This window comes from Bombyx mori, chromosome 18, assembly GCF_030269925.1.
Source record: "Bombyx mori chromosome 18, ASM3026992v2".
NCBI lineage: Eukaryota > Metazoa > Arthropoda > Insecta > Lepidoptera > Bombycidae > Bombyx > Bombyx mori.
This window is the reverse complement of record NC_085124.1, coordinates 5412164-5427201: the sequence shown is the minus strand read 5'-3', so window position 1 is coordinate 5427201 and position 15038 is coordinate 5412164. Positions and strand designations below refer to the sequence as shown.

The following is a 15038-nucleotide window of genomic DNA, read 5'->3' as shown; positions in this document are numbered from 1 at the left end:
GGTCGTGACCACCCTTTTGTATCACCTTCGCAAGCACGATCTTTCTCCATATATTCTTGTCTCTGGCAGTGTGGAGGGCGTTGTGAAACGTGGAATCATACGAACCAAACGATTTTAATTCCCGCAGATTGAGTTTTAGGTGACGACAGTCAACGCACCGTGTTCGGACCGCCATCGGACAGCTAATTAAAGTTAGTTTATGCCCGGATCTCCACGGGTACTCGAAGATTGCTCCGTAATTTGATCACATCTTAGTCTCGGACGAAGTTTTACATAGTTCACAGTTTATCATTAAAATAATCTCTATAATCTTCTTGTTCGTTAGTCTCGCTAAAACTCGAGAACGGCTGGACCGATTTGGCTAATTTTGGTCTTGAATTATGTGTGGAAGTCCAGAGAAGGTTTAAAAGGTAGATAAATATGCAAATTCTCGTAATTAAATAAAAATAACAATTTGGTTTTTCCTTTGATGTGTCCCCCGTCGGACGTTAAGTTTATTTTATACAAAAGCTTATATAGGTCTTTTATTTATCGTTTGAGGCACTACGAAGTCTGCCGGGTCAGCTAGTGACAAATAAATTTGCATCGTATGTAAGGTTCGGTTTTGCGAGTCGTAGAATTTGAATATTATTTGCTCAGCCTTTTCAATAACAATTAACTAAAATTAATGTATATATTTTATGGACCGTTGATGTATATTTGTAGTAGATATTGTATTAAATATACGACCTGGTGTTAAATGGTTTTCGGAATTCATAGCGATCACAAAAGTGGATGTCGCCACTCACTTTGAGATTGAAATTTGAAGTGGTATTCCAGTTCCAGGAACAGTTATTCCAATCTTCATATTGAAACGCATTATTTTTGATCGGAAAAATTACATAAAAAACTATGTTAGGTACAGAATTTAAAAAGTATCATAAAAAACATTTCATATCAATTAAATACTCATACCTATGTAAGAGTAATAAAGAACACACATAGATGCAGATACTCACACATACACAATACAACATGCATGCATGCGCGCGCACGCACGCACGCACGCACGCACGCACGCACGCACACACACACATAATGACCTTCTTATATGATAACACCTAATGATCTCTCAATACTAGTCCACAGCATCTGTTCACAACTTAACCTAACTTAATCTATGTTACGAAGGAGGGAGCCTGGAGATCAGTAATACAGGTCTTTGAACCTATTACAGACTTGAGCTCTTTCAAAGGCTTACAAAATCAATTATAAGGTTAATATCTATTTGTATTTATACTATAATTTTAAGAGAGAAATAAATAAATTATGATTATTATATATTTTCAAAACCGGCTAGAATTAGTGTGTATACCTAATTCTAAAATTGAGAAAGTCACATCACAATAATACGATTAATATTACAGAAACTTTACACGGATGTATTTGTACAAGATCCGAGCTGATTAAACACACAGACGAGGGCAGACATGAGAAGAGCGCCTCTCCGAAATACGTGACATGAATTTTAAGCGCGTTTAACACAAATTTCGACATTGTCAATCCTGGGTCACGAAACCGATTTTTTTTTGGCTGAATTTTTTATCGAAATTGCAATAACAGACACCTACAAAATCATATACATACAAAATCTCACACCGATGACTTCTTTGCAATAATGCGGAAGAGAAGTGCATCGCTATTGCGTCGAGTGCGGGACAGTGGCAACAGTCTTCTATAATATGCTTAGTGTGAGTTTATCTATCTCGATAGCGTAAAAGTTAGCTCAAATTTGTTTGAAGTTGGAACAGCGCCCCTAGCGGCATACGTAGGCAAAGGTTCCATCTCCATACAAATTTAGCTTCACTTTTACGTTATCGAGAACGTGAAATAACTCGCACTAATCGAGGGACTGCTGATTAATAGCCTTAGGAGCAGGCACTTGCAAGAAAAAATAAAATGTAATGATTATATTATAATATATGTCTGATAGTTACGTGTTAGATTTTTAAATTACTAACATAGATTACAAGTAATTCTTACTAACAAAATGTTATGGTTTAAAAAAAAACTGAAATAAACTATAAATAATAATAGTACAATTTACATGTTGATATTTTCCTAAATGCCAAATCAACACTTTTTGTATTGATACAATTAATAATATTTAAAACTTCTACGAGCAATTAAAAAATATATATTTAATGAAACACGTTTTAAAAAGAAAATTGTATGAACACGGTTTTGTTAGACATGATTGATTAATATTATGGCATAAAGCATCGCACGACCTCGTGGGCGATGTGTTACTAATACCTTCTTACATACATATATAGACACAGAACGAATGTTAATAGAGCTCAATTTGCTTTTGAATGTCTTCAGAGAGTTTGATCTATTTGCGTAATGGCGCAACTTGTGAAGGAAACTAATGCTAATTGATTGCATGCGATTAATTAATTTATTATTCCGACTGTTTGTATTATTAAATCGATTTATTCGTATCTTTAGCGGTACGCAGCGGCTTGGCTCTGTCCGTGGCATTGCTGACGTCCATGAGCGACGGTAACCACTTACCATCAGGTGGGCCGTATGCTCGTCTGCTTGCACGGGCAATAAAAAAATGTATATTTCTATATTGACGAAAAGTTAAGATTAAAAGACTATATTTATTTTCCTAGTTCAGTTGTAAAGCGATTAAGCTATGCATGGTGGTATGTCTGCCATTCCAAATTCAATTATATTTAAATTGAATTCGTCTTAAAGTTGACAGTAGTATTCTTCTTTTTTTTTTTCTCCACCTTATCCCACTAGGTGGGGTCGTCATCTCAACTCTTATTCCTCTCTCTCTCTCTCATATCGTCATTCACACACTCCATCCATGTATTTTTCGGTCGACCTCTTCCCCTCTACTTTGCACTACCATTTTCATACATCTCCTAGTCACAAGCATCTTCTCTCTACGCATCACATGTCCATACCACGTTGATTTTTTTGCTACAGGCACCATAAATTTTTTGACCAATTAAAACAATTTCAATCATTACGAGATATGGTAGTATGGACAATTAAATTAACAGAACAACTCTCAAAATATAATTCACAAAAGCGAATACTTATTTATAGCCGGAGATTCAAAGCGGTTCAAAGTTATCTCAAGAATTATGTAGTGGAAAGTCCTTTGTGGCTGTTGAGTGAGAAAGGGGCGAAGTACCGCATTTAATTCGGTTAATGAGATCGGTCCTGTACCTCCGAATTCTGTAGGCGTCAATGTGAAACGATGCGTATAAATATTTCTTTGACAAATCTCTCCTTCGAATTATTGTACCTTTTTTTATTTTTTCATAGTTTAAATATTATATAATTTCGGCGTAAATGCGTCATTTAACTTAATGTGCTCTTAAACATTATTTGCACACATCAAAGGTGTTTTTGTCAAGCATCTTCATGTACTTAGACCAGAAGAATCTATATTAAAGCGATTTTTGCGCTAACTTTTACTAGTGGTAGGACGTCTGGTCAGTCTGGTCTTTGAAGTCGTCGTGGCCTAACAGATAAGACGTCCGGTGCATTCGTGTTGAGCGATGCACCGGTGTTCGAATCCCGCAGGCGGGTACCAATTTTTCTAATGAAATACGTACTCAACAAATGTTCACGATTGATTTCCACGGTGAAGGAATAACATCGTGTAATAAAAATGAAACCCGCAAAATTATAATTTGCGTAATTACTGGTGGTAGGACCTCTTGTGAGTCCGCACGGGTAAGTACCACCACCCTGCCTATTTCTGCCGTGAAGCAGTAATGCGTTTCGTTTTGAAGGGTGGGGCAGCCGTTGTAACTATAATTGAGACCTTAGAACTTATATCTCAAGGTGGGTGGCGCATTTACGTTGTAGATGTCTATGGGCTCCAGTAACCACTTAACACCAGGTGGGCTGTGAGCTCGTCCACTCATCTAAGCAATAAAAAAAAAAAGTCCGCACGGGTAGGTAACACCACCCTGCCTATTTCTGCCGTGAAGCAGTAATGCGTTTCGGTTTGAAGGGTGGGGCAGCCGTTGTACTATACTGCTCGGTGGTGGCGGCATTTACGTTGTAGATGTCTATGGGTTCCGGTAGCTACGCAACACCAGGTGGGCCGTGAGCTCGTCCGCTTATCTAAGCAATAAATAAATAAAAAACTAGATTCAGTATTCTGTTTCTCATGTACTAACTAAACTATAAAATTACGAAGCGTACGTTTGTCTTATTGTATTGTTGTTCAAAGCCCTGACAAATGGGTTCCTTTCTGGAGCACGGCTCGTATTACAATACGTCTTGGTCACCGGATGCACAGTTTATGTCACAGAAGGCTTTTGTTCGGTCCTTTTGTTGGTCATTACGGTAATCCTTGCTACGACAGCGTGAATGAAGAAAGACAACGCGCTAAGCGTTACTGTCGAAGGAAAATGCAATAATTAATATGAACAATATAACTGTCCGATCTAGGATGAATTTATCACATGTTACAACAGCTTGCACTGATTAATGCCACGTTATACCCACTATCCGTCTTTAATACGAAACATATTTTAATTTTATTATGTTTATATAGTAAGTACAATAATTAAAACGAAGTTATTTCAAAAACTATTTCGCAATCTTGAAGACTACTCAGGAGTTCGCAACTCAGATTGACTTGAAGATACAAATTAATTAACAAACGATTGTGATTGACAGGGGCCTGTTCTTGTTTTAGATTAAAATTTGGCCAATTTATTATTACGTATTTTGATTTTTAACTTTTATCCGGATTTACGTCGCCTTTTATAAAAGCTTCTATCATTTTTTCCCCCTACCTATTCGTTGGTAGCTTAAGAGGGTATTCCAGCTACGCCCGGACGAAAAGGTGAGCTCACGGGCTTAGCCTGAAAGAATTTGCTAACGCTTTTCACTGGTGGTAGGACCTCTTGGGAATCCGCACGGGTAGGTACCACCACCCCGCCTATTTCCGCCGTGAAGCAGTAATGCGTTTCGGTTCGAAGGGTGGGGTAGCCGTTGTAACTATACTGAGATCTTAGAACTTATATCTCGAGGTGGGTGGCGCATTTACTTTGTAGATGTCTATGGGCTCCAGTAACCACTTAACACCAGGTGGGCTGTGAGCTCGTCTAAGCAATAAAAAAAAACGCTAGCAAAAGTAGTGCTTCGCAGAATCTACCACCGGATCTACAACCCACTGAGAAGATCCGGCGAGAAACTCAGTGGGCTGTGTTTGTGGGTTAGTTCGCTCGTCGAACTCTTGGATGGTGACCGGTGTTTGAGAGACCTAAAAGCATGGAGAATGAGGCCAGGAGATGGCGGCTTTGCGTTGCCCGGTTGTGGTCGGATAAGAAAAAACTTATATTGTTTTTTACAAAAAAGTGAGTTACAGATTTCTTAATTTATAGTTATGTTTGTTTTCTCCGATTCAATTACGGCACTACTTATGAGCAACAGCGAAACGATCTTTTGTAAATGAGCAGATAAGCTTTCGGCCTGTCTGGTATAAAATAGTAATTAGTAAATATGGACATCACAGCGTGAATGCCACTAAACGGCAGAGGTCATTGTGGCTTTAACGCCTCTTATCCTGCTAACGACTACTTTTTCTAATTAAATACGTACGTGATAAAGGCTCGCGAAATTTCGTAAAGAAATTACATCGTATGATAACACATAAAATCATAAAATGTCTATGGGTTCCGGTAGCCACTTAACGCTAGGTGGGTCTTAATTTCGTTAACTGGTAAATAAATAAGTTTATCTCGAAATACAAGGTCAATCTCTTAGGCTGTGAGAAATAAGCAGGATAGTCGTAATTCCTCTATCCACACAAGGCACATAATGGCGTTGGTAGTAGTTTCTCACTTCAAACTGCATGTTCTTACATGGACTTTTTTTAATTCAAACCATTTATTCGGAGTAGGGTTCATGCATACTACCTGGAGCCACTGCAGTCATTCACAGTGCGTTTTCAGAGATTTGTTTTTTGCCACGTACCATCCGACTTTGGAATGAGCTCCCCTCCACGGTGTTTCCCGAGCGCTATGACATGTTCTTCTTGTGGAGCAAGGCTTGTTGGGAGCACTTAACGGTAGCCAGCGGCTTGGCTCTTTCCTTGGCATTGCTGAAGTCCATGGGCGACGGTAACAGCTCACCATCAGGTGAGCCGTAAGCTCGTCTGCCTACAAGGGCAATAAAAAAAAAATACTCCTTTCGAAGTTGACAAAAAAAATCTTCACCTTTATCTTTGAAATGCATAAAATACCTAAAATTTATGTTTAAAACATAAAAAGGTAACTCAAAATGTGCCAACCCAGCGACTGGAATAAACTTTTGTAATGACTCAATCCCCGTGAAACGGACTTGAATGAATTGCATTTCTTTGCATAATTTAAGCTTTTCTTGGGTGAATCATTTTTCATATTTCATTAAGTGATGCATTCCACAAAAGTCTTAAGATTTAATTATCTATATAGTTTAGAATTCATGATAGTCAAAATACTGGAGTAATAAAAGTGCTGTTTCCAACTGACAACTCTGAAAAACGATTAGAAAGTTTACGTCAGACGACCTTCGACTGAAACGGTGTTATTACCATCGTATCCTCAAAGTTTCGTTGAAAATTTGCTGTGGATTAATAAATGTAAAATATTTGTATAAGTTAATTTTGGATCTCAAAGCTACAAGACGAGAGCTAGGGTTGGAAGTTTTGCGTTATCCATCGGACTCACCAGACTTTGCGCCGGCAGATTTCTACTTTTCCAAAGTTTGGATAACTTTTTGGCAGGGATAAATTCAATACCCGATAGGCAGGAGCATAAAATGCTTTTGAAGAGTTTATGACTCCCAGACATCTGACTTTTTCAAGAAGAAAAATTGGCACTTCGTTGGCAGAAATGCATATTTTATTTGATACAAATAATTAAGAACTGTTTTTATTCTAAACGGCAATTATTATTATTTTTAAGGGATTTTATGACCTGGTAACTAAGACCTTTAAGTCATGCCTTAATTTATATTCTTAATTTTATGAAAAATTACAATATGGAGTGAAATGAAATCAAGATGATTAATTTGAGACATTAATCAACTGGGATGAAATTAAATGAGATGATATGGGATGAAATATAATCTCAATAAAATGATGGTCTTTTACTGAGACTTTTTCAGGGGACTTTTTGGAGGATCCCGAGAAATTACGTCCAGCAGTTTTGTTTTATTTTCCGACATTTTTGCACTTCCACAGATACTAAACAGTTAATAAACCACCGTTATTACACATTTAAACCTAAAGAAACACTAAATAAACAAAATAAAACAAATCACACAACTTCACTCCTCACGTTCCCGCCAAAAAGTCTAAACTGCAATTTCGTACGTTATATAACCTATTAGAATAAGAATGCTAAAATTAGAATTTTAAAATAATATTTATTAACGTATTGTAAAATTCTAGCATGATTTCGATAACAGTTCTATGAATAAACAAAACATTAATATTCAACCCGGTTTCGCTGATTCACTTTATCAGAAATTTGCTTCACTTCGAATTTTGTTTTTTTTTTTTTATCCTGATCAGTATGCCTCGTTCTCGTCTGAATCAGAACAAATTTGAAACAAATTTTAACGATCCAACTTTTTGCGATCCCTCAAGAGGTACTAACTACTACTTTAATGATTTTTTTTTTCAATTTAGTATTTCGAACTGTAAAATTTTCGGTTTGATAATTTCACTTAAATCTTTTTTTACTTTCTAAATAATTGTTTCGTCGAATTTCTAAACCTATGAAACTATGTAGTATTTTTGTCATAGTGTCGTATATCAGCGAATGGAAAAATGTCTCGAAAACGGTAATGCAAATAAATAAATAAACGATCTCTGTTGGAATGTTTTTCTACTCTAGATTCTTCGACGCGCATCGTTACTCAAATAAAACTAGCTAACACACGGGTTCAACGGTCAACTGATATGACGCGACGACACGGCGTCTGCATTCTTCGTTGATTCTTTTTCGCAATCTTCGTCGATTCGTCGACTCTTGTTTGTGTTGATCTTTACTATCATTAAAACTTCGCCTACGAAAATTGTGGTTGTGAAACTTAACACTTCGCCTAGGAAAATTGTGGTTGTGAAACTTAACACTTCGCCTACGAAAATTTTGGTTGTGAAACTTAACACTTCGCCTACGAAAATTGTGGTTGTGAAACTTAACACTTCGCCTACAAACATTTTGGTTGTGAAACTTAACACTTCGCCTACAAACATTTTGGTTGTGAAACTTAACACTTCGCCTACGAAAATTGTGGTTGTGAAACTTAACACTTCGCCTACGAAAATTGTGGTTGTGAAACTTAACACTTCGCCTACGAAAATTGTGGTTGTGAAACTTAACACTTCGCCTACAAAAATTTTGGTTGTGAAACTTAACACTTCGCCTACAATAATTGTTCTCTTACACTATGTGGTAGAATTATTTGAATATCGCCAATAGATGGTATTAAATGTAAAATTAAATTATATATAATTCTGGTGCCTAAAAGTATCGTTAATGGATCGAGAGGATCCGTAATGACGTGCTTTGGGGTCCTTCGGAGCTGGATCGTTCGCCATATATAGCTGATTGAAGTGTTTACATACAAGCTAAATAGTCTAAATTATTAGATCCATTTCTAAATAGATAATTATGAATTTATTAGTAATTAAAACAAAAACAATACACATACATGTGTATTTATATTTACCAAAATTTTTATAAAATAAATAATAAATAATAATAATAAATAATAAATAAATATTTACAAACAGTCACGCCGCGTTAACTGGTCCCGTGATAAGTTTGTAAAGAACTTTTGTTACAGGTACCAGATAACGGATATAAATATAAGATTTTTATTATACACATACACATATTTAATATACATCCATAACCCTGGAAAAGACATTTATATTTATCATACAAATATCTTCCCTTGGCGGAATTCGAACCCGCGACCCCCTTGTGTAGTGACCATGTCACTTACCACTACATCTGACGGCCGTTAAAATAATAAAAGCCATACAATAAGCGCAGGAGCTTACAGTTTTTATTATCCGGTTACGGGTATAATAGGTCAGTGAATCTCAAATTGAACGAAAAGCTTATATGTATACATATAATAATAATATGGAGTATTTCAAAATGAATAAACAATAAAGGACTTAATTGGGTTTTCTGTTATATAATAAGAAAACAACACTTAAAGGCCTTAATCTCTTTTAAAATTAATATTAAAAATTAAACAATATTAATAAATTAAACAGAACTCTCTTTTTACTCAATGAAAAACCCTCCATGATACTGAACGACACGGAAGAAAAATCCTTTTTAAAAACTAAAGAGTTTTAAATGATAAAGGTTTTTCTTTACGTGTATATTGCGTTTCTGAGTGCAGTTTCAAAGTTTAGCGTACGAGAATGATTATGTTGCGCACTTATTAGCAATTACTCTTACTAGATTACATTTAGTCGATGTGTGTATGTTCCTTATAGAACCCGACACGGTTGAACAGAGTTCAAAATATAATTTTTTTTCATACTAAAGAGTCTACTAAAACCCGTACTGTGCGAAATATCGAATAAATCCGATTCTCTTTATTTAAGCTCTTAATAATTAGACAAAATGAACTTAATTCAGTTGTTTTTTTCAACTATGTAATCACATATTTTTTTATAATTTATATCTATAATAAGAAATAATATAAAGAGAGAAAAAGGGTCTTAGTAGTTTGCTTTGAAATAAAATTAGTTCTAATTATCTAAATTGAACTATTAAAAGGAACGCCAAATTGTCGTCCCGACCGTAGCAATATAGTAAATTAGGAAAGTGTTTAATTAGTTGGGAAAATATTTGGTGACCGAGCGCGGGTCACGGTGAAATTATTAGGGCAATGTAAACAGCAAGGGACCAATCGCTCGATCGGGCCTCCCTGTAAAGGTACTCCTACCAAACAAACACATCCAAACGCTTTCTTCACACTTCGATGAAGTTATTTTGAAGCCGACCGATTTTCCTTATTAATCCACTTTTTCTTTTCCATTTTCATAGAATATTTATACTGTAACATATTTTTCTTTCGGTATTTTGTAATTCTGATAAGATCGCGTGCCTGTTTTAGATTATTTGAATACCCGATTTCAAATGCCGGTGTGAATATTTTTCCGACAAGGTTGAGTAATAAGTGTACCACGAAAGACTCTTTTGAAATTTTCATTAAATTAAACAAGGTTTTCAGCAACTTTAAGGTATCCAACTTTTTTTACTGGTGGTAGGACCTATTGTGAGTCCGCAGGGGTAGGTACCACCACCCCGCCTATTTCTGCCGTAAAGCAGTAATGCGTTTCGGTTGGAGCAGCCGTTGTAACCATACTGAGACCTTAGGACTTATATCTCAAGGTGGGTGGCGCATTTACATCGTAGATGTCTATGGGCTCCAGTAACCACTTAATACCAGGTGGGCTGTGAGCACTTCCACCCATCTAAGCAAAAAAAACCAATAGACGAGTAGGAATGGAAAAAAATTATGGAAAAAAACTTTTATTGAAAATAAGTTGATTATGTTATGATACTCATGAATTCCGGAAACTAATTGACACTAGGCGCCTGAAGTTATAATATAATATTTCTTCAGTCTATTTTACACTAGCGACCCGCCCTCGTTTCACTTCGGAAACTGTAATTTATTATTGATTTCTCCACTATTTAATGGATGTTATTATACATATAAACCTTTCTCTTCAATCACTCTATATATTTAAAAAAACCGCATCAAAATCCGGTGCGTAGTTTTAAAGAATTAAGCATACATGGGGATATTTTATTTTTTTTTGTTCAGGGAGAAATCGCCGGACTTCCGCCCTTCACTGGGGATGGAGGGCGGGGCATGTCGGAGTCGAACCGACTAAAACCTCCTGTCGCTCAACAACCAGCTTCCAAACCTCGCATGAGACAGAGCTCATGAAAAGGCAAAGGGAGGAAAGTGAAGCGCTTAGTGCAGAGCACATCTCTCCCATCACCCTCCCTCTCGGGACGCCGGACTGGCGGTCGTCGGCGCCACGACCACCAGCCCTCTCGTTCGGCATACATAGGGATATAGGGACAGAGAAAGCGACTTTGTTTTATACTTGTTTATATTTGTTTTCGAGGTGGGTGGCGCATTTACGTTGTAGATGTCTATGGGCTCCAGAAACCACTTAACACCAGGTGGGCTGTGAGCTCGTCCACCCATCTAAGCAATAAAAAAAAATACTATGTAGTGATATGATTTCATATCTTGTTCTAAAATTTTCACCGTAGCGTGATATAATTATTACGTTTTCCTTCACAGCGTCCACGACAGCAGAGTTTGGGAGGAGTGTTACGCCGCGAAGGTAATTGGAAGTGCTTCATGCTGACCCTCATGATCGCGGGGTGCCTAGGCTCCGTCGCTTGGTGCAATACAGCTGAGATCGATCGAGACCTCATCGATTTCAGCAAGTAAGTATTATTACTAATTTAATTATTGCCATTCTAATATTATTACCGATATTTCGAATACTGTAGGTACAGTTGTCATACTCGCGGAACAAAATCGTCCGTAGTATTCCGTATGTGTTCTTATTGGTTTGGCTGTGATCATCGTCGACCCACAGCTTTCCACTGCTGGATATACATATGTAGGTCTCGTCCAATGTACGCCATTGAACCCGGTTTATATTATATAAACTACTAGTTTTTTTTCTTCTTTTTATGGCATTCTGTAATTACATTTGATTAGAGTTGCAACAGTAAATTGTGTTTATTTTAAATTTTTATTAGTAAGTCCTGATGATCATTCACAAATAAATAAATACTTATTTATTACATAAAATATATGATTTATGTATATAGATCTGAAATTGAAAGATAATTTTCAGCGTGTTTTTATACTACAGATTTATTATGTTTTAGTCAGGTGGCGAGACTGAATATATTACTGGATTAACTTGTCATAGTTTCACACGCGCATACTTAATCTATTATTTTTATAACAATAATAAAAATATCGAAAACCCATTTGTATTTACGAGCAACACCGTTTGTATATACCTATTTACACAGAATTGTACTCATGGATGTTATCTGAGTTTTTGAGCTTATACATGTGTCTTTGATTAATTTAAATTTATACCCTCTTGTATTTACTGGTAAAAATTGAGAGAGAGAGAGAGAGAGAGAGAATACACTTTATTGCACACCAAAACACAATTTACATTCAAAAAACAATCAAAAAAAAGCAGATACCGGCAGCTTCCAGACAACCGTTTAATTTATAGAAATTCTGGAAAATATAAAAAATATTGCAGGTATGTTGCGGTGTACTATAGATAATACATTATAGAAAATATATACATACAATCATCATCATCATCATTTCAGCCTATCGCCGTCCACTGCTGAACATAGGCCTCTCCAATAGATTTCCAGTGCGACCGGTTCATTGCCACCTGCATCCAACGAGACCCAGCGCTTTTTACTAGGTCGTCGGTCCATCTAGTAGGTGGCCGTCCCACACTGCGCTTGCCAGTACGTGGTCGCCACTCCAGGATCTTTCTGCCCCATCGACCGTCCTCTCTTCGTGCTATGTGGCCGGCCCATTGCCACTTCAGTTCACTAATTCTACGGGCTATGTCAGCAACCTTCGTTCTTCTACGGATCTCCTCATTTCGGATTCGATCACGTAGAGAAATGCCGAGCATAGCCCTCTCCATAGCTCGCTGCGCGACTTTGAGCCTTCTAAAAAGATCCCTAGTGAAGCACCACGTCTCCGAGCCGTAAGTCATCACTGGTAACACACATTGGTTGTACGCCTTTGTCTTAAGGCACTGAGGTATTTTGGACGAGAAGACGTTGTGCAGTTTACCGAACGCTGCCCAGCCGAGTTGGATCCGTCTACTGACCTCTCTCTCAAAGTTGGACCTACCTAATCGGACTGCCTGTCCTAGGTATATATATTCGTCAACAACTTCAAGAGTAGAGCTCCCAACAGTAACTATGGTGGGTGCAACATGGACATTGTACATGATTTTTGTTTTGTCCATGTTCATTTTAAGACCCACTTGTTGAGAAACCCTACTGAGGTCACCGAGCATACGCCCTAAATCTTCCAGCGACTCTGCCATGACCACGATGTCATCGGCAAACCGAAGATGAGTGATGTATTCGCCGTTAATATTGATGCCAAGTCCTTGCCATTCCAGAAGCTTGAAGGAATCCTCCAGAGCAGTGATAAACAGTTTCGGAGATATCACATCTCCCTGTCTCACTCCTCTTTTTACAGGGATTTCCTTCGTGCAATGCTCCTGTACTCGGACTGACATGGTGGCGTTATTATACAAACACTTCAATACTTCGATGTACCGGTGTTCAATACGGCACCGCTGGAGAGATCTAAGGACCGCCCATGTTTCGACGGAATCAAAGGCTTTCTCATAGTCCACAAACGCTAAGCATAATGGCCGATTGTACTCTTCGGTCTTCTGTACAATCTGCCGCAGCGTATGTATGTGGTCTATGGTACTGTAGCCTTTTCGGAAACCGGCTTGTTCGGTAGGCTGGAAGTCATCAAACCTGTGTTCGAGACGCTTCGTGATGACTCTCGAGAACAGCTTGTAGACATGGCTCAGCAGTGCTATGGGCCTATAGTTCTTCAATAAGGTTTTGTCACCTTTTTTGAAGAACAGGATCACAACACCCCTGCTCCATGCCTGTGGCGGTTTTCCATCGAGCAAAGAGGAATTGAAGAGCTTCTGAAGGACTTTCAGTACAGGCGTCCCGCCCGCTTTCAGAAGCTCCGTAGTAATTCCATCCTCGCCCGGTGCCTTGTTATTCTTAAGCTGTTTGAGAGCCATCCTAATCTCGTACAGGCTGATGTCTGGGATGTCTTCGGTGTAGTGTCGGGTTAGCTTGGCTCTAGGGTCTGCAGCTAAACCTTGCGGTTCAGTTGAGACCGAGGTAAACAGCTGCATGTAGAACCTCTCTATCTCCCGCAGGACCTCTGACTTATTCGACGTTACACGTCCATCTTCGGTCTTCAGCTTCGTCAGCTGGCTTTGCCCAATAGAAGCGTCTCTTGCGAACACTTTAGAGCCTTGGTTTCGCTCAATCGTCTCTTTGATACGCTGAGTATTAAAGGAGCGTAGGTCGTGTCGCAAGGACTTCATGATATGTCTATTGAGTTGCCTATATGACTCAGCGTCCTCCGAAGTTTGGAGCGTCATCAAACGTCGACTAGCCATGAGGTTTCGGGTGCGGTCGGATAGTTTCTGAGGTCTATTCTTACGGTGGGTTTTGAAAAATTTGGACCCTACCGTACGGACAGTCTCTACCAGCCTGCTGTTTACATCGTCCACTGATGCGCAGCTGTTTAGCCATTCGGAGCGATTAGCCAATTCGAGTTGAAAGCTCTCGGGGTTTTGGATTTGTGCATTCGACGGTCGAAGCGTTGACTTCATCAGACGCGATCTTTCCAGTCTGACATTGATATTCAACATGCCTCTGACGATTCGGTGATCACTTCCTGTTTTAACACTGTTGATCACAGAGACATCGTTGAATATCTGTCTGTTGGTGCTCATGATGAAGTCGATTTCATTTCTTGTTACACCGTCGGGACTCAACCAGGTCCATTTCCGTTGTGGCGGCTTCTTGAAGAAAGAATTCATCATAAAGAGTCCTTCCTTCTCCATAAAGTCCGCCAGCATCTGTCCTCTGGGATTCCGCTGCCCAAATCCAAATGGCCCCACTTTCAACTCATCATCGCCTCTACGGCCCAGTTTTGCATTGAAATCTCCCATAACAACGGTAAAGTGTGATTGGGAGTTACGTATGGCCCTACTAATGTCCTCATACGTAGCTTCCACTTCATCGTCTGGATGTGACGTTGATGGGGCGTATACCTGTACAATCTTCAGCGAATACCGCTTTGAGATTTTGAGGACAAGGTATACTACCCTACTCGACACACTCTCGATGGCCACA

The 15038-nt window shown here is 38.4% G+C and overlaps 1 protein-coding gene across 2 annotated transcripts in view; it reads left to right on the top strand.

The window, feature by feature from the left end:
- The window catches only part of LOC101742262 (transmembrane protein 151B), a 76033-nt gene that overhangs the window by 35481 nt on the left and 25514 nt on the right, over positions 1-15038 (top strand). For both annotated transcript variants that reach the window (XM_021349392.3, XM_062673619.1), the window contains exon 2: positions 11368-11516. In XM_021349392.3, coding sequence (XP_021205067.1) covers positions 11368-11516 — 149 coding nt within the window. The remainder of the gene's footprint in view (positions 1-11367; positions 11517-15038) is intronic.